The sequence below is a fragment of the Pituophis catenifer genome, unplaced genomic scaffold, assembly GCF_029215685.1.
Source record: "Pituophis catenifer annectens isolate HBS135680 unplaced genomic scaffold, rPitCat1.0.hap2 SCAF_1, whole genome shotgun sequence".
NCBI lineage: Eukaryota > Metazoa > Chordata > Lepidosauria > Squamata > Colubridae > Pituophis > Pituophis catenifer.
Window position 1 is genome coordinate 32,532,968 of NW_027256881.1, and position 20,984 is coordinate 32,553,951.

At 36.8% G+C, this 20,984-nt stretch overlaps 1 protein-coding gene across 1 annotated transcript in view; it reads right to left on the reverse strand.

Annotated features, from left to right (window-relative positions):
* Positions 1 to 910: 910 nt before the first annotated feature.
* Positions 911 to 20,984, reverse strand: part of EML6 (EMAP like 6) — a 106,416-nt gene continuing 86,342 nt past the window's right edge. Inside the window, exons 28-41 of the mRNA XM_070947590.1 lie at positions 16,188 to 16,266; positions 15,290 to 15,419; positions 13,361 to 13,459; positions 11,359 to 11,532; positions 10,181 to 10,389; positions 9,622 to 9,779; positions 8,161 to 8,275; positions 6,471 to 6,659; positions 4,571 to 4,743; positions 2,836 to 2,998; positions 2,209 to 2,312; positions 1,627 to 1,780; positions 1,345 to 1,445; positions 911 to 997 (exon numbers count right to left, since the gene is read on the reverse strand). Coding sequence (XP_070803691.1) covers positions 973 to 997; positions 1,345 to 1,445; positions 1,627 to 1,780; positions 2,209 to 2,312; positions 2,836 to 2,998; positions 4,571 to 4,743; positions 6,471 to 6,659; positions 8,161 to 8,275; positions 9,622 to 9,779; positions 10,181 to 10,389; positions 11,359 to 11,532; positions 13,361 to 13,459; positions 15,290 to 15,419; positions 16,188 to 16,266 — 1,873 coding nt within the window. The 3' untranslated portion in view covers positions 911 to 972. The remainder of the gene's footprint in view (positions 998 to 1,344; positions 1,446 to 1,626; positions 1,781 to 2,208; positions 2,313 to 2,835; positions 2,999 to 4,570; positions 4,744 to 6,470; positions 6,660 to 8,160; positions 8,276 to 9,621; positions 9,780 to 10,180; positions 10,390 to 11,358; positions 11,533 to 13,360; positions 13,460 to 15,289; positions 15,420 to 16,187; positions 16,267 to 20,984) is intronic.

Genomic DNA, 20,984 nt, shown 5'->3' on the forward strand with positions numbered 1-20,984 from the left:
GAAGCCTGCTCAATAAGAAGAAAAGCAAAATTTTGACTGCTCTTAATGGGACGGGAGGGGGCATGATGGCTCAGGGGCTAAAACACTGGGCTTGTCAGCTGGAAAGCCGACAACCTGGGTTTGAGACCCAAGCTTGCACAATGGGATGAGCTCCCATTACTCACTCCAACTCCTGCCAACTTAGCTGTTTGAAAGCATGCAAATGAGAGTAGATAAAATAGATAAATAGGTCCTGCTTCAGCACAAAGGTTACTGTGTTCCATATTTTCATGCTGGCCACATGATGAAAGTGTCTCAGACAATGCAGGTTCCCTCAGCTAAGAATCGAAGATGAGCACCGCCCCTTTGAGTCAGTCATGACTGGGCAGGGGAAACCTTTAAACCTTAAGCTTATAGTGGAATGGGACTAGCCCTAGCCAGTATTGTTCTTAATGGGATTTAGAAAAAACTATACATCATGTAATAAAACCAGATATTGGTATTATAGTTAATGGAAAATGCTGCCAGCCAAATGGCCAAAATGGCTGCCTTGCAAGTAGCTTTGCTTTGTAATAAAGTTTGATTTAAGAGCACAATATATTATGTTACATGACATGTGGTACTTTTCATTTTGGACTTAATTCATGCACAGAAAGGTTTCAGTCTTGTGGCCATCAGGCTAAGACTCACATGGCACTTGTGACAATTTGAGTTTGAGACCCTGGTCTTGGCATTGTATTCCTGAATATTTAATTTGGCAAGACAGGTTTTAGTATATATAAGAATAATTTAAAGTCAATACCAAATTATGTAATATTTGATTTCCCCATGGTTGCATATATTTGGGGATGTATTACATAGTTTGTGTCTTTCATAAATAAATAAACAGTTCGTAATCCCAGCCATGCTGAGATCTTGAACGGTTTCCATGCATTTACTGTTTGGCACTCAAATGGCAGTGGTGGCAAGAATGATCCTGGAGAGTTGTGACCTTTAAAGACATCGCCATACAAATACACTGAAGAAGAAAAAATAACATGTTATTACAAATAAACAACAGATGTGGCTAAAATTGTACTGCAAGCTTGTTCTCCACCCATCCACCCCCATATTCCACCACATTTAAAACAAGAAATGTCAACTAATAAGAATTAATTTCCCACCATTGCCATACAGAGATGTTATTTGCAAAGACCATAATATGATAGTGTCAAATGTGTGTGCCTGCACCAAACAGAATTCCTTAACTGAACTTTAAGCATCTATTGCAGCTTAATAAAATGAGTTTGGCTTTCTTCCATTTGAACTCAAAATCAGCAACCACACCATTTAACCAACTAAATGTTACACAATGCAAAACCTTACCTACAGTCATCTCCTCCTGTGCTGATAACATACATGTCGTCATGAGAAAAACGTATGTTGGTGACATGTGCAGAATGACCAAAGTAACGTTTATGTTTGGCCTGTCAAGAAAAGAAACACTTTCTGTCACTGAACACAATGTTGCTTCACTCACAAACAGCCAACCATATCTCCTTGCCACCAGAAGATACAGGCTGATCTCAGCTACCGATCAACCAAACATTTATCAAGGTAAGGAACGCTGACAAACATATACCAAAAAGGCAAAACAAGCTCACTTACAAATTTTTCAGTACATGGAAAATCAAAGAGTTTGACTAGCCCAAAGTCATCTCCAGAGACAATGTTCAAGCCATCATGGGTCACACAAGCACAGTTGACATCTGCCTTATCTGCGTTTCGGGGCCAAATACCAATGACTTCATCCCCAAGGATGCTGCTCCAAAGGAGAAAAATCAACTAATTAGTGAAGACGTGGCAGTAAAATGTCTTTGGGAGTATAGAATATATTAAAAAGTATAACATACTTCGAATGCTGTTGAAAGAATGAAGTGGAATGTTAAAATTCAAAAAAGAGCCATTTTCTAAGGGCCACTATTCTAAGTGGATTAGTCTCTCACTATCTGCTCATTAATCTGCATTCTTCTCATAGACTTCTGACTTTTTTTCATCTCTGAAGAGGTAGCAGTCTCCCCTTTAAGGGATGTGCTCTAGAGGAAGACAGACAACCATCTGTCAGGAATTGATTCATTTGGATTCCAACCTGAAGCAGATGATCAGACTCAATGGCCTAAGTAGCCTCTCCCTATTCTGATCTGATGGTGTAGGTTTATGCTCTTTGCTTAGCGTTTTGTGCTACATCACCTTGTCCAGGTAGCCCAGGTGATCTTTCCAATAAATGCTGTATCTGTCACTTGCTTTCCTAGTGGCACCTCATGGACTTGACGTTTGTAGGCACCAGTTGATACCTAAGGAAGGAAATGAATCAAAATGATTATATGGACAGTGATAAAATATATAGTTCTTCCAAAATCATCCCAGGAGTGATGACAATTTTGGGTTCTCCTTGCTTATTTTATTATATAAAATGCTGAAATATTTAACTGAACAGTGTGAGTATTCATAAATAGTCATGGCAAACTTTGGAATGTGAATGGTTGATTTATGAAACTACTTCTCATACTTCCAGCAAATCAGAGCCTGTAAATTTGTCTCATTTGACATTTTAAAAATCTGACCTTCTGATCAATTTAAAAGTCAATCTAAACATAGTAGCTGTGGCTCTTTATACCTAAATTTTAAGTTTATTTCTGTCTCTGTCAGTTCTTCCTGATGCTTACTATTCTGGAATATCGGTATCATAAACAAGAGGAATAGGAAGGGTCTATGAAATTTAAAATGTCTTAAAGATGTCCTGCTCTTCTTGACCTGAGGCATGAATTCTTATCTGAATCAGGAAGGCTGTTTATTAACTGAAAGTAAAAACTTTACCTGAATGTATCTGCCATCTGCTGAAAAATCCATTTGAATGACAAAACTTGGGATGTCTTTGCAATAGCCGATTCGATTCAAAGTTGTGCCTTGTGTGAGATCATAGAAGTCTACAGTATGTTCTTGTGAACCCACTGCTAAAAACTGATTATCCGGGCTGATTCTAGAAAAAACAAAACAAAAAGAAGGTTCTAGAGATTTTTGAGATGATAGTGATATAAAAAAAAATTAGACTGCCCAACAGCCAAAGCTTGAGCAGTTTACAATTCATTAAAATACAACCTGGATAAAATCATATAGGATAAAATCATATAAATTACAAATTAAAAACACCATATAAATTAGTCAGTAGCACAGTGGTCATTCAAAACCTAAGAATTAAAATACAATTAAAAGTCAATGAAAAATTCTGGGAAAATAGAAAGGGTTTCACTTGGTATCAAAATGATGATGCTAATGGGTGTAAGAGGAAGTGGTTCCATAAATGGGGCACCAGCATAGAAAATGCTCTTCAGTGTGTAGCGGCCCACATCATCTCATGTGGTGCAGAAGCTGGAGAAGGGCCTCATTCAGTGATCTTAAGTTCTGTCTAGTTACACACAGAGGAAAATACTCCTTCAGGTGACCTGGAAACTGTTAACCATTACATGAAATGAGCCATAGTTGTATGTTTATTTTAAAAACATCTCATGTAATTTATATTATGTATGGTTCTGAATTTTTAGAAGTAGACAAGTCAAAGAGCATCTCTATGTGCCTGGAAAGAAAAGACTACACACTACTGCCCCATTTTGGTTAGTAGGTCATGCATGAGAAGTCAGTGCCAACGGAGCTCAACTTTCAACACAATTTTTTGCATCTTCTTGGAGCTCCCCAAGATTGCACCACTAAATCATGGCAATTCAATTGTTTTGCTGTGTTTACTGTTACTCTCAGTCCTGCCCTCTCATAGACTGCAGAGTCTAATCTTGTCTTTCCAACCATAAGCCCATTATAGTCTTTGCTAAAAAAGAAATAATCAAAAAGTAGTGTTGCCTCTGCTCCAATGCAAGCTTTCCTACCACTGCTTGTCCAGCCAGGACAGAAAGCTTCACATAAGCTTATGGAACTACCAAGGGGTGAACTTGGTGGAATTACAAATGATACTGAGTAGAATGTTTTTTATCCATAGGCAGGATATATAGGAAGGATCCAAATATAATTGTAATACCATTATCTGTATAAAACTTTCATTTATTCAACCCTAATAATGCTTATTTTGAAGTTCTGCTACTGAAGTGGATTTTATTTTTTTAACAGTCCTCTCCTGCCTACTCCTCTTGACACTACACAGCTTTGTACTTTTCCTCATATTTCTTTGAAGTTCCAAGATTTGGTATTGCAAAGGATAGAATATGGTTTTTTTTCATCTTTTTACATTGCCCTCAGATTTCCCTCCCTCTCTCCATTTATAGACAGATTCATAAGTCTGTGCATCTCAAGCAATATGTCTCTGGACTCATATTGGACGAGTTTAGCTTACTGCTTAGAATTCTAGGGGAGAAGTACTCAAAGATCTTGTTCCCTGTGTGAGTTATCTTTCTTGCTGATGTAATCTCAGTGCAATCACTTCAGCCATTAAGCTGCAAACCACTATCAAATGGCATGAAGCCAAAAACATCAGCAGTAATGGAATAAATAGGCACACTTCTGCTTTTTCTCTTTCTAGCATTCTCTGCTTTGCCTGCTGAAGTACCTGATGTCCTGGATAGCAGATTTTCTATCCCTTTTTTTGCCCCAAACTTTAAGACTGTTGACAAGCAAAATAATAAACTCTCCATTCTTCATGCCAATAGCAACCATCTCGCCATCTGGACTGTAGGCAGCACATCTTGCAGCATGGCCCAAATTAACTTTATTCAAAAGTTTCTGCAGAATAGAAATGATGATATTAGGTTACAGTGACTCACATTATTTATGATTTATATTCTTTTGTTTTAGAATTAAAACTGTTCTGACCCGGCTCCCAAACACGACAAGCCCTTTGCAGTTAATAAAACGTTCCTTTTATTAATAAGGAGCGCCAACAGCCGCTCTCACAGCAGGCTACAAAGTCTCTAAGTCCTGTGGAAAGTGACGCTCACTCCCTTTCCCCCTGAAATGGCCCAACACACCAGGAGTCTCTCTCTCTCTCTCTCTTCCCACCCTTGTAAAGAAAGTTCTGGAAGTTGTGCTTGCTTTCTTCTAGCAGCAGAGACACAGACACACATGCTCAGAAGGTGCTGCAGATTCCAAGAATTCTGATCATTTCGAGACAGGAGTAGGAAGTGCAGGCTATAAACGGCAGACCGGCAGAGAGATGAATAGTTGTCTGCCACACCTATTCATCTCTGCCCCCTGCCTTTTTTCCCCAGAGCTAGGGTGGGGCTTCTCTAGTTCTTCTATCCCAAGGACCGGCCCATAGATTTCCACTGCTCTCTTCTTTGCCTTTTGCGCATTCGCGCGTCAGGCACTGGACCCAGCTGTTCCTCCTCTTCCTCATCAGCCACCTCCAGACCTGAAAGCTGTTGACTCTCCCTCTAAGGGCTGATGGACAGCCCAGGCTCTGCCTCTGTCTATCTCTGACAGCTCCATTCCCTCTTCCCCCTCTGAGCTCTCAGATTGCCTTGATGCTGGCCCTGATACTCACACCTCCTCCTCATCTGATTTGGCTGCTGAAGGGGCCTGCGGCTGAGAGGCCACAACAAAAATCTCTCATAGCATTCTCTCTCTCACACACACACACACAGAGGGAGAGAAAGAAGCTAAATGCAAGGAGTTTCAGTTCCCCTACATTTAGCTCAGAGACGCAGAGAAGATTTTAGCTCTATACTCCTCCCCAATCCTGTCTAGTGGTTTCATAAAGTTCTCAAACATTTATTAGCTTTAGTGATAAATTCAGTCCGGAGTTCAGAGATGTGGCAAATGCACTGATGACACAAGTTGATTGAGTCATTGAAAATGCAGTTTGCCCAGAATGCAGCTATGTAGGCAAGCCATTTTGCTCCCAGGTTCAAACAGTTGTTGCTTACTGTTTTAAGGTACTTTCAATGGTTTATGAAGTGCTTTATAATGGTACTTTTTCATTGTTACAGTATATTAAATTTTAATTTTAATTTTAGATTTTGTAAGTTATCCAGAACCTATTCATGGAATAACATGTAAAGTCTTTCCCCTCTAAGGTAAAATTGGATACAAAATTGAATTTTCATAAAGAGCACATCCAATTTTCTCAATATTGAAAGCATGGTTGACAGAAGAATCATTTTTAATTGACATGTCATTAATATTAATAATGTTCAATTACATGCTTTTAATACACTATTTATAATGTGCTTGAAGTATTTTTACATATACTATGTAACTAATCATTATTAGCTGCAATAACAGATATTGAGGAACTATTTTGGATTTATACACTTAATAAATTTCACTACAAATAGAAAAACCTATGAAGTATCATGGACACTGAAGTTGAAATCCTATGCAAAATTACAGTGAACATATTCTGAGTATGCATACAAAAAATTCTTCTGGGAATGTGCTAAGTGTAGCAGCAGCCAAGAATTCTGACAGATTGAAAGCTTATTCTGTATTTTGGATCAAGCACTTCTTACTTTATCACAAAGGTCCCAGATCCTTGCAGTTCCATCATTACTAGCAGATATGAAGATATCTTTGGATGGATGAGTTGCCAGGCCCCAAATTTCTCCTTCCATGTGGCTATCAATTAGAAGATTAGAAGCACCATTTTTTTCTCCAACTTCAAGGATTTCTCCATCTTTGGTCCCCACTAAAATTTTACCCTGTAGACAATTCAAAGGCATGTGGGATTAGAAAAACAACACACAGAGGACTCTTTGTATCTTTATTCAATATTTATGTTGTTCAATTAAAAATGGGGAGAATAGGAAGGAAGAAGCAAAAGAGTACAAGGACAGCAGTTTGGAATAGAAATTACTGTGAACTGGATTTTCTGACACAATTTACAAATGTTTTGAGTCATAATTTTTTTCCTTAAAAATATTAAAAATCATATCCCTCATTCTATGACCACATAACATTAGGTAAATTTATCCTATATAATTCTAATGGTGTTGTATCAGTTTATCCCAAAGATGATATGAAATCTTTTCCTCAAAAATATTTTCCAGCATTCTCGAGGGAAAGGGAATTACATTGCAATAGATGTTTCTATTATAAAGAAACATATAATAAAGATGCATAACATAATGGCTAGAGGGTTAAAAGTCTTCTAAAAATTGCTGCCAAATTTTAATATCACTGAATGGGAGAATATTAACTATAGTAAGGTGTAATGAAATTACATATATATGTAACTATATAGAAAATTGTCTTGGTCCTGCCTGCTAATTTTTGGAGTGCTATTTTGCCCTCATTATGCCAGTCAAAAGGTGGGACTAGAAAAAGCTGTGTACCCTGCACAGAATTATTGTGATTAACAAGATTTACTGTACAAGATCTTTTCAGGAGAGAGGCTTTTTTCAGGGGCTGTCCCAGCTCTATGGAACATTTTAGCACAAGGCCAAAACGATCACCATCTTGTTATTATTCTAGGAAAGAATATAAAATTACTATATCTCTTCCACTAGGATTTTAAAGAATAGCTTGTGCAATCTGAGGGCTATTATATATTGTATTCTTTCAGTACTTGTGCTTTAAGGTTGTCAGCTTTATGGTTATATCTGGAACATTAAGTTTATATGATTATGTATTTTAAATTTTTTATTGTAAGCTGCCTGGAAATTATGATTGGGATAGCATATGCATTTCGGGAAATAAACAAAAAAACCCTAATTAAATGATGGGCTTAACTTCTTGTACCAAATTCCCCTGCTCCAGGAGAATGGACACAATACAAGAATACATTTTGGGGCTAATGGTTAACATATGTGGATACTGTAGGATTAATGTTCTTCTCTTGCTATTTTTCTTATATGCAACCATCTGAAGCTAACTAGGCATAAATATTCACTCTGAATTACCAGGTATTCCACCAAGACTTCAGTATATCTGGTATTGAAATAATAATATGACAACACTGGGACCGAAAATTGCAGAGATGAACCTTCACATTTTGTTTGAAATATACTTGCTTGATTGACATTTGTAAGTCTCTTTCTCGCATTTCTGCTTATCTCTATCCACTGTAGCTATTCAGCCTCTCTTTAAGTGACCTGACTGAAATCACCTGTTCAATCTCTTTAGGTTCATTTAACACTCAATATTAACATAAGACTCTGGTAAGGAGAGGAGCAGGCAATACATTTTGTGTGTTTCAAGTACCTTTCCTCGACACACTGAGCGCACACACTCCACAATCTGTCCCGTCTCAAGTTGAAAGGCTCGGCAGCGCTTCATCTCTTGATCCCATAGTTTTACAGCCCCTCCTTCTTTCGTTCTGAAAATAGAAGAAATACGTAAGAAATATTCCATTCTCCTCAAATTTTTATGATCCTGTAATACATTGACCATATGGTTTCCCTTACATCTAGATGTCTGGTACTAAGTGGTAAATAAGGAATTTACTCTAGGTTTTTAGATGGAGGTAGCAAATACAGATGACCTATGGAGGAAATGCCTGATTGTAAATAGATAGAAATGGAAATGATAGTTTCAAATAGATGGATGCCAGCATTTTTTTTAATATAAAAAATTAAACATAGCCATTTGTGAAAGGAAGCTCTCACTTCTATTCTGGCGGGCATTCAAAATAGTTCTCAGTGTGAAAAAAGAGGATGAGATATCTTCATATATCCTTCTAATCTCTATATGTTTAATATATACATAAATATATCTATTTTTTCCCCAATCACTTCATTCTATTCTTCCTATCTTATTTTCATTCCCCCCCTATATGGTCAGTCTGAATGTTCATTTCGGGTATTTTTCTTTTGCTTATCTAAGTTGTTGAACCTGCATCATGTGAGGTTGCCATTTTGGCTACAGAAGCATTGGCTTTTAGACAGCTGGATCATAATTAGAATCCAATACAGAACTCCCAAAACATATTCCTTGTCTGTTTTTCTCAGTCCAACTACTGTTTTTTGCAGCCCATACTTGGACTGCTCAGGAAGTGAAGCAGGGGTGAAATGCTCCCGGTTCAGACCGGATTACCTGATCCGGTAGTGATGGAGGCAAGTGGTTCGGAGAACCAGTAGCAAAAATCCCTCCCCCCCATTGCCCAGCTGAGCCGCGCAATCATCAGAGGCTTTTTTTTAATTTTTAAAAGCATTTTTTCTACAACCTCTTTGGCCGAATAGAATGCTTTTAAAAGTTAAAAAAAAAGCCTCTGATGATTGTGCAGCTCAGCTGGGATCATTAGAGGCTTTTAAAAGCATTTTTTCTACAACCTCTTCGGCCGAAGAGGTTATAGAAAAAATGTTTTTAAAGGGAAAAAAAGCTTCTGCCGATCAAGCAAGTCAGCTGGGATCGTCAGAGGCTTTAAAAGCATTTTTTTGACAACCTCTTCAGCCGAAGAGGTTGTAGAAAAAATGGTTTTAAAAGTTAAAAAAAAAAAAGTTGGCCGTGCCCACTCAGTCATATTACCCCCCCCCCCACGAAGCCACGCCCACAGAATCGGTAGTAATGAATTTTACATTTCACCACTGAAGTAAATGGTACATATAGTTTTTTTTCCCCAGTCTGCCATAAACCCTCACGCTTCTTATTCTTATTTGGACTTCCTTCTGAAGGATACTTGGTTATATAAGTAACTGCACATAGAAAAGAGTTATAATTCCTTACGGTCTCTCTTTCCCTCCAGTAACTATGAGCCCATCGCGAAGAGTGGTATACATCGTAAAGACTGGGCCAGTGTGAGCTTTTGCCACAAGTCGAATTAGAAAGTGATCTTTCCACACATAAACATCTCCATTGATGGCACCAGTGAAAGTGAGATTATTCTGAAAGAAACCACAATAATTTGCTTTGTAGATGCTATGAATTATTGAGTTTTACTACCTTTTGACATAATATGAATTCTTTGCTTCAGTATCCAGTTTGTAAAATAGAGATGGCTCTGCGGAACTAGCATGATTGTCATCTAAGCTTCTGTATAGAAACAGACATATTCTAGCAATAAAGACTTTGTACTGTACCTAGGATGAATACTCCCCCCCCCAAGGATACTGGTTTTGTTAGCATTATTCTGTAAAGAAAACATTGTATTATCTCTCTTTATGTTCAATTACATTTATTCAACAGTAAACATATTGACAAATAAAATCCTTTCTCATGAAACTGGTTTAAGTTTTTTCTGCACAAATCACACAAAACAAGAAGGAAGGGGATGAAGACTACTTACTGCTCCAAATGCCACTGAAAGCATGGTTTGCATTTTGGCATCATCCAACGAACCTATCACTCCTTTTTTATACAACAAAGCACTTCCAGCAAGAGTCCAGAACTTCATGTGTTTTACTCCAACAGAAACAAACTGGGTATCAGAATCTGGACGAAACTCTACAACAAAGATCCTCTCTAGGTGACCTCCTCTGCTTGCAATTTTAGCACCTATAGAAATCAGAGAAGACATTTTAATGTTTCACAAACATAAGTAGGTCACAACTGCAATCTGCCATCATTGTAGTCCTTGGGATCTCATTCTTACGGTGCATATGGCTATCGGGGGAAATTTGACTTTAAAAATGGTCCTGCCAATCCCAGCTACTTGCCATCCCAGTTACGGTGGTTCTATATTCATTCCAGCTTCAGAAGAGTCATCTTTTCAAAACCAACTGCTGGGACGTAAGTGGGAAGGGCTTTCCACTCCTCTTATAGGCAGGTGACAAGTGCTAGAAAATACTGCTCAGTTGGAGTCTTCCTTCCCTTCTCCATCATGTCATTACCACACACATTGGCGGATGAAGAAGATTCTAGAAATTTAAAACTTTTTTTTTTGCCCTTTAGCTAAATCAAACGTAGTGCATATACTGTAGTATTTTTCTTTAAAATACTTTACATTGTTATAAGAAGTTTCAAAAATATTGTTATTCTGAAAAGTGCATGGATAAATAAATTTCTTGGGCAACTAAATGGGAAAGAATACTCGTAGGATTGTGGGATCACGGGCCTTTTATATGACCCAGCACAACTCTTATATTCTTATCTCTTTGTGATATTTCAGAAAATGTGCATAGTGATTTTATTCTTTGATATTCAATCTTCTATGCTACAATAATTTTTTTAAATATTATGTGGGACATGATTGTATCCTCATTGTTGTTATGACATCCTCCTCACAGATAATTGATGATCCAAAATACTATCAATAAAGTAAAAATATATCTAGCTATATATATATATATCAATACAATGCATTTAATCCTTAATTAATATTAGGTAGTAATAAGATAGAGGGGAAAGTACAAAAACAGAAATAAAATATTTTTTTTTTCAAATGAAAACCAAACAATTATGCTATCATGTATTTAATGTGCAATTTGGATATAAAATTAATAAGAATGAAGATTGGAAACATACCTTCATGCCATCTCCATACTGTGATTGTATGCTCTGGATCAACTCCTAGAGACACCAGAAGTTTGCCAGTTGCACTGAAGTTAACATAGTTCACTCCTTTAGAATGGAAGCAACGCAGCATAGAAAGTGTCTGCTTAGTCATTGCATCCCATATGTGAATAGACGGTGTAGTACCTGATCGTTTTTAATCAGGGGGAATTAAGAAAACATTATTTAAGTTTATAACTCTTCCAATAAAAGTACATCTTCTTAAAATAAGGCAATTATGCAGTACTGTCAGGCCCCGAAAATCAAGAAAGACAGGTAGGTTTCTTTATTGTACCATATCCCAAAGGTGCTTTTCAAAAGGCAACTGGACTTCCTTTGTTTTTCCTTGAAGACGTTTTGCTTCTCATCCAAGAAGTTTCTTCAGTTCTGACTGAATGGTGGCAAATTAAAGTATTTATATTCCTTGCAGTCATCTCATTGTTAGCACTCTCTCTGAGAGTCGCTGAGGCCACTTGGAAGTTTATCTGTTATCCTCAAGGTCACCTGAATAGTGCAAATGGGTGTGGAACCTTCTTGGAACTGCTGAACAGACTGTGTTGTAAACAGGAGACAGGTGGAGTCTTATCTGTCCTTTCAGTAGTTCCAAGAAGGTTCCACACTTATTTAAGAATCTCCACAGACTTTATTGTTCCATACTTATAGACAAAATCCTCACAAACTGAAGCATCCTATTATCTACATCAAACATATATTTTGAGGGTATTGTGGAGGAGCTATCTTCACCTTCTTTCTCTCAGACTAACTATCTGAACTGAGTTGCCTCTTACTCTCTGGAATGCATCACCCTCTTGGGAATCTGGCCCACTAAATTCCAGAAACAGAAATATATACAAAACAACAAAGCTACCCCAGAACTGTAACAATAGCATGGGACCTAAGGTTAGACAGAGTTATTAGATTCCATGAAATGATAAACTCTAAGATAAAATGAAATATTTATGGAAAAATACACAAAGAAAGAGTTGATTTGTTGATGTTCACCTTGTATCTCTAAGTGACACAGATACAACAAATGAGCATGAGAATGGTAACAATATTGACAAGAACTCAGAAAGGAAAAATCCTTACCTGGAAATTCTGCCATATTACCTGCATGATGAGGGTAATGACAAATATGGAAGCATCAGGGAAAAACAATAGCTGAAATAAGTTTAGGTTTCTAATGCTGAAGTTCTCAACATTAGCACCAGAAAAAAATATTGAAGTTTTAAAAAAACATTAGCAACAACATGAGTATGGATATAAAAACAAGCAAAAATATTGTTGAATTATGTGTCTAATATAATGCTTGTTATAGAAAAAAAAAACCAAGGTTTGTTCTGATGTTGTATCCTATTATGCAAATAAGACGTCCAACGGTGATACATATGGAAGTGTTTACCGTTTCTATCTGCTCAAGAATTAAGGACAGAGATGGTTCCTTCCACTACCTCTTTTCTTAGCAATCAATTCCATTACTTTACTTAATCGCAATAAGAGAAAACATTGGCACTCCTCTTAATGGTGGTCATGCCAACCAGGGTTCCTATTTAACTGAAATGTTTCCTACATTGTAAGAGTTTAATGAGAACAACTATTTGAGAAAGATCTAGCACAGGAGATCTTATTAAGAGCTACCCAGAGTTTCAGATAGACATGATCACAAAGCCTTTCCTGAATAATAGCTTAGAAACAGAGCCGGCTTCTTAATATTGTCAACATTTATACCCATATTAATTACCACCGCTCAAATTAGTTAACAATTTTAGCAAAATTGCTTTCTGAAATATTAGAAAAAGGCTATATTTCAATGTAGATGCTTTTGCTTTATGTAATTTTCTTATATTGATTTATAATAAATTTGTACTTCATTTGTTTCTTGCAGAAGAAGATGTTCCATTGCCCAATTTCACATTCCAACATGCAAACAGAAAATTTAATTATTTAAAATCTTTTAGTTTAACTATGGACCTACCAATCTGGCTGGTGGCCACAATATTTTTATATTTTGGGTGTTGATTGACTGTTAGGCAGAGGATGTCATCTGTATGTTCCAGGTAGAAACTTTGACTTCCTGTGCAGTTCAAAATAAAAAAGGGATTCATTTTTAAATATCCAATAAACAGAAACTATAAAAGCAGTACATTTTCAGATCAGTCTATTTCAGAAAACCAATTTATCTAAGAGTAGTAATAGTAAATCCCATTTATACAAAGTAGCTGAAATGTAATGTAAAGACAGTGTTAGATTCTTAAAATAAAAAAAGTGCTTGAGGTTTTGCTAATTATTTGTTCATGCCAGACACCAATATACATCCATTATTTCCTTAACAATTCAGTTCCAAAGCGAGATTGTGCTATATATTCATGAGGATTTCAGGCAAATAACCACCAACGACTTCATAGATATTGTCACTGAGATGTGACAGTACTAAACCACAATGGATCAATAATATCATCCAACATGATAGCAGATGAAAAGGAACATATACCAATAGTCCTCAAATTACAGTCACAATTGGAACCAGAATTTCCATTACTAAGCAAGGCGGATATTAAGTGAGTTATGCCTAATTTTATGACCTATTTTTTGCCAACGTTGTTAAACCAAATTGTTAAGTGAATCATACGGTCATTAAATGAATTTGGTTTCCTCCATTGACTTTGCTTGTCAGAAGCTGGTTGGGAAGGTAGCAAATGACTATCATATGACGCTGGGACATTGCCAAGTCCCCCAATTTTAATCAATTGACTGTGGGGATGCTGTGACAGACTTAAGTGTGAGGATTCATTGTAAGACACCATTTTCAGTGCTGTTGTATCTTTGAATCAGGGATGGGTTCTAAAATTTTTTACTACTGGTTCTGTGAGCATGGCTTATTTTGTGGGCGTGGCTTGATGGTCATGTGACTGGGTAGGCATGGCCAGCTCAATGTCACTCACGTCAAGGGGAGTCATAGTTTTTTGACCACGCCCCTTGTTCCTTCCTCTCAGGCCCAGTTTCAACTCAGTTGGCCTGAGAGAAACATCTCTAGCAGATCTGGCTTTCAGCCATTGTCTGTTTGATTATTTCAGAGTCACTGTGAGTTTTTTGACCAAACAATTTTTTAGGATTTAGCAGAGGTACTGGTCTACCAGGCTTTTAACTGCTTGCAGAGCCATACCAGTCTACCCATTTGTTTTTGGAGCGCACTTGTCTACCACCACACTGCCTTTTACCAATCAGCTGTAGGGTAGCCCTTTGAAGTGCCGGGACGAGAGTTTAAACAGTTTTTTGCCACTCTGCCACCACCGAGAGCATCGGAAAACTCTTTCAGGCAGCTTGGCCTCAATTGCCAATCTACCACCACCAAGCAGTTTACGAGAAGAGGATCGGTTCTAGCCGATCAGTTGGGAGGCTTCTTGGCTTCTCAATTTAAAACTATGGTGTCTACGGTGTCTCTTCTTTGTCAAGTGAGCCCTGATTTTTTCCTTCTAGCCGATCAGCTGGGACTCGGGAGGCAGCGAATAGATTGGGGGCAGGGCCAGGCAGAGGTGGTATTTACCAGTTCTCCGAACTACTCAAAATTTCCACTACCGGTTGGCAAGAACTGGGGAGAACCGGTAGCAACCCACCACTGCTTTGAATGGTCCCTAAGTGAAAGGTTGTAAGTTGAGAACTGTCTGTATCTCTCTTGATTTTTATTCTGATCCCATAACTGATGCCTGGTGCTTGCAGACCATTCTGTTTGCTTCCATTACAAATATATACAATGCTGAAGAAAACAGTGAAGACTATTCTTACAAATGCTTTACATATCCAAAGGAATAAACACAGTGCTTTCATTTGAACACCTTGGCATCTAGTACCTAACCTGCTTGTTTTTCCAACCAAGACAACTGTCAATTTTTTAAATTTTAATTACCTGTTGAGAGATTTTGAACTATGCATGCTGCTGCAGTATGAAAAATAATATCAGCACCATCATTGAGGTAATGAAGGTTATTGCGGCAATCAAATCCACGATATCCAAAGACATGATCTAAACACAGTTCCTGGAAATAAAAGGAAGGAAGGAAGGAAGGAAGGAAGGAAGGAAGGAAGGAAGGAAGGAAGGAAGGAAGGAAGGAAGGTTGTAGACACATTTAAGTGTACTCATTTTTGCAGATGAAGCAAGCCATTGCTTAATAAAAAAAGTTAAATTCTAAACAGTTTTGATGCAATGTGTGTGTGTGTAGAATGTGAACATGGTAATTTGAATCAGTGAACAAAGAAAGACAAAGGCTATACTTAAAAATCCAACCTAAAGATATAAAGTTTTAAAGCATTAATTTCAAATATTCTCTTATGAAGTATATTTATATCACAATACAGGTAGTAGAATATCAGAAAATATGGATAGTTTAGATGACAATACTACATTAATTTATTACAGAATTTACCCTTCTGAAAATAAATTATTCCTTGGTTGTATCATTCTGGTTACTTCTTATATACTTATACTTATATAATTTATCTATATTTACTTTTACAATATATACCTACATTTAATCCGAAGTACCAGATATGGGATTCAATTTAATCCCATGTACGAGGCAACACAATTAACAGGCTGTGCCAATTAACAGATTTGGGTAGCTTGTTAACACACCAACATGCATTAAAACTGATAAAGTTTTAAAAACTATAAAATTGGTAAAGATTGGATCAATAAGCATCAAATGAATTATTTGTAAAAATAATAAAGCAGGATATAAATAAATAAATGAATTAAAAATAAACCCATATTAGGAGTATTAAAATATCAAAGTATTAAACCTGACCTCAACCACTTTCTTTTTTTTGTTGATATTATTCTTTTGCAGTTTCTCAGGTTGAGGAGCAGCTCTGCTGACTGGTGGCCTGAAAAATAGCATAACAAAATAATGGATAATCGCCTGTGAATGGAAAGAATTGCCTTTCATGGGCCATTCATTGTTTCTGAGTTGCTCTACCCATCCTTGAATCTGCCGGAAAATGTCCCAGCATGAAATATGTTCCTAGCATGTCCCCACTGTGGTCTCCCATCCTGCCTTAACTGATTCTTTCCTCCAGAAAATGAGAAATGTAAGATGCCTTCAGATGGTGTTAGCATAATTAGGAAAATACTATTTTAATTTAGGGCTGCTAAGGATGATTTAAACCTGTTTTACTCATGGGTTGAGAATGAGATGATGTCATGGGGACACAAGAGAAAAAGAATGCTAACACTGCAGGCTTGTGGTCAGTGTTAAATGTAAATATGAATAATTCCTAAATAGTAATTGGAGAATATTAAAAAGGTACATCCTTGGTGGCATGAGCATTTGTGCCCGTATTGTTGTTGTCAAACATTTAGCATAGAATAACAGGATCACTGAATCTGAAATAAATGTTCAAGCTATTCCAAATATTCAAAAACAGATTGTGCCAGAAAAATCTTATTTCATTCTTTTACAATGTGACAAAATTAGTGGACCAGAGAAATGCTATGGATATAATTTACTTGGACTTCAGTAAGGCATTTGATAAAGTAGACCACAACCTACTATTTTATCAGATAGAAACAAATTTTGCTTAAAAACAGGTTTCTCCATGGATTTAGTCCTAAATTTCACATTGCTGCTACCACTTTATTTTAAAATTAAAGCCATGAAAATACTGATTAAGGATGGCAGGTCATGTCTTCTGTAGTCATCCAACAACCAGTGTGCTACTGCAACATTAAAGAGCATGAGCTTCATATCACCCCAACAGTGGCTGGATGATGCCAGAAGACATTAGAAGTCTGACCTAGGCTACTTAGAAGCAAGAGGCTTTTACTTCAGAGTGAATTTAATATATTCAGTTCAACAAAGACACCATTTTTTCCTGACTTTGCTCGTCAGAAGCTGGTGGAGAAGGTTACTAATGGTGATCACATGACCTTGGGACAGTGCAACAGTCATAAATACCTGCCAGTTGCCAAGTGCCCAAATTTTGATCATGTGATAATGGGGATGCTGCAACAGAAGTTAGTGTGAAAATCAGGTATAAGTTACTTTTTTTAGTGTCATAGTTACTTCAGTCAGTGAATGAACGATTGTAAATAGAAGACTATCTGTATATTAGTTAAACAGGTTATTGCAAATAGTATAACCCATATCAAAACTGCAACAAGCTGGGCAAGTTATGAATTCTCCTGTACCCCTTTGCTGACATTTTGAGTTGTCCAGATTTTTGCATCTGAGATCTGGCAGCCTTCATATGCTTGGCTAGGTAAATGTCATAGTTTATGGCTACAGCCTCTAGAGATAACATTTTTAAAAAATAATAAATGTGTATAGAGAAGCTAGTTTTGAAAATCCAGAACTAATGTAAACCTCAATTGTAAATAGGACAGGTAATATTTTTATGTTAGTTAATTACTAAAAGTGCAATAATAGTATACCAAAAATAATAGCAAACCAAACAATAAAAACTCGGGCAAGATAAACATATTCACTTTAAGCATTAGCAAAATACTTCAACACTGAAAGAATTACCTTGATCCCCTTGTAAGCAGCAAATAAAGCCAAGTAAGAAACTTAGTATAGTTCAGAAAAACAGAACGAGACCATTAGAGCAATTCATGCACAAGCTTCTTTTGAACTGACTGTTCATTCCTTGTAACACACAGCCATGCTGTTGAAGCATGCCAGCAAAAACTAAAACAAAAATTAAAAGAATGCACCAATCCATAAACTCAGAAAGGTCATACCCTGACATCTTGGGGCAAAGTCTGCACTAAGGATCCAATAGGGCAGGGAGAAGGAAAAAGAAAAAGGAAAGGAAAGGAAAGTAAAAGGAAAAGAAAGGAAGCTTCATCAATGCTTCCCACATACTTCTAGTATATTGCATAAATAATAAAGTTTATAGAAATGATTCCAAATATATCAAAATTTGCTTTCTTTTCTAAAATAATTTCACATATTAGATAGAGGGAAACCTAAACAGGCAGTAGGCAAGGTAATGAAGCAAATCATAACTCATGGAGAATATATGAAACAAGCATTTTCAAACATACATTTTCCACAACTGTTTTTGAGAAATTCAGGAGAATGCTTAAGACATTATGGCTGGATGTTAAATAAGGAATGGAAGAAATGATCTTTAAGGAATGTTAAATTCAATGCAATGGAACAGAACAGGAATATTTTTCCAATGTATTGCTTCAGGTGATGTCTATGAAGGTGTTTTTTAAAGCGAATAGTAGAAGAAAGCATATCTCCCATCATATATGGTCTCTACTGTCCATTACCTTGCATTGTTTTAAGAAATCAGTTTCATAAAACAAAGAAAATGGTGATTTATGCTCAATCCCAAAACCACCAATTCCTCATAAAATGTCATACATTGAGCAAGAGTGCTTATTCAATAAGCCTTATAGTTCCTGAAGGCTATGTTTATATTATGGTTTCATTCATAATTCCAAATGAATAAAAAATTTATTACAAGCACTTATGGCAAGGCTGTCAAACTCGCGGCCTGTGGGCTGGATGCATCCTGTGCTGGCCACGCCCATGCACGGTTTAGCGAAGGGGGAAAAAGTTGTGATACGTCACGTGATGCCGCTGTGACGCCGCGAGTTTGACACCCCTGACTTATGGTTTACTGGATAAAATTCCCAGGATTATTTTTCCTTTGACCAGAAAATTGTCCTGTGTGAAAAGTGACTGAGGTCTTATAGAAGTTACTCAGACTTATGTCTGCATAAATGTGTATAGGACACTGCTGTTAACTTATTAATAGCATCAAGAAAGTCAATTTTTAACTGTCATGGTGTACTGCCTTTCTCAATTCAGTGCCTTTCAGATGGTTCACACTATGTCTTTCATCCCAAAGGGATTATCCAGGATCTTTTGTCTTCAACTATAATTTTCTTCCTTCATTGACATCAGGCTCACTAACTGTACAAAATGTACTATGTTAGTGTATTCTAAGCTACTGTTCTGATATAATTCTTCTGACTTTATTCTTTTTTATTTCCCATCTTCTATTATTTCCCCTCATACATTTGTTTTCTGTGTGCAGTTAAATTTCATATGTTCCAATGGTTTTATAATTATTGTCCTCTTGCAAATTTTATCCTACCCACTTCTTATCTCAAGTAGGGGGAAAGGAAAATGGTTCACAAGAAATATATAAATGTTAGAAGGCTTCCGTGCACATTTACAGAAGTGTGTATGAAATTATGAAAAACTAAATTTATGTTTAAAAATAAACTTCATTTTCACAGCTAACCATGGGGGAATGCAGTCACCAGACTTCATAGTTACGGTTACTGTCACAATCTGGCTCATATTTCTTTTATCTTCATTTTGTAAAATCCACCAACTGTCTATGCTTTTAAATGCTAAACAAATTATATTCCTTTACTACCATAAAACGTCAGGTCCATTTGTCTGTTTAATTCCAATATTTTCAAAAACATTTTCACCAAAATTTAATCTTTCAAAATTACTCTGCACTTTACAAGAAGTGCTCAAGTGATTGCCTCATGTAACAACCACAATCTCTGCTCCTTTTGTTACGATTGTTAAATTAAGCAAGGGGTGTCTCAGGGATTGGAGAGGGCCCTGGGAGGCCTGCTCAGCACTGGGCCTTCACTGTAGCATCTCTCCAGTTTACACATGACCTGCCCTGGGCCTCCTAGGGCTTTTCCCACCATGTGCTTTGCTCTCCGCCCCCTGGGTCCCTTCAGTCCACTTATATTTTTTGAGATCGCCTTTGGGAAACAGAAGTGGATGATCTGCCATGCATGCTTCCTATACAGAGGCTGTTTTGTGCCATCTTCCAAAATGGCAGCTACTTCTCAGAGGGCACCATGCATCTGGATCAACTTCTTTTCTTTCCCAAAGAACAAAAGAGTACATCAGAAAATAATTTAATAATTAATATTATAGCAGATTTTTTTCTCACTCAGATATGATTTATACTTACTTGACAATTCCCTGCCTCCAAAGGAAAGCAAGTTAAAACATAATAGAATTATTAATGTTTCCTTTCAGTAACGCATAAAAATGTTGGAATGTAACGTTAATGTTATTCAAAGAAAAATGAAAGCATAAAAATATTACAAATGGGATACAATGCTTTGCTTAAGCACTTCAAAAGAAAGGACATTATTGGCATAAACTTTATGCTATAGCACCACTTAATGTAAGTTAAGTCATCAACTAGAAGAACCAAATCATCTAGACTAACTAGCTGTCCCTTGATTCAACAAAGGATTGAATCAAAGCACTACACCAGCTGCTTCAGACTTAGTTTCTTACACTCCCTTCTCCCTTTCACTGTTTTTTGGAATCAGATTATATTCCTGACCTTGAACCCTGTTGCAATGGAACCTACCTGGAGTCTGATTTAACTATATACCTGACTTTGGTTCTCCTGACTTTTGTTTATTGCTCACTATCTGAACTACATTCTGATTTTTACTTGTCTCTTGTCCTTCCAAATGACACTTGGGAAGTCCTACAAGGTCACAAGATGAGACAATCAATAGCCAATGATCATGAGATCACAATGAAACTTTAATTGTAATATTTCAGATCATAGCTCTGAAAACACAAGCACATGCA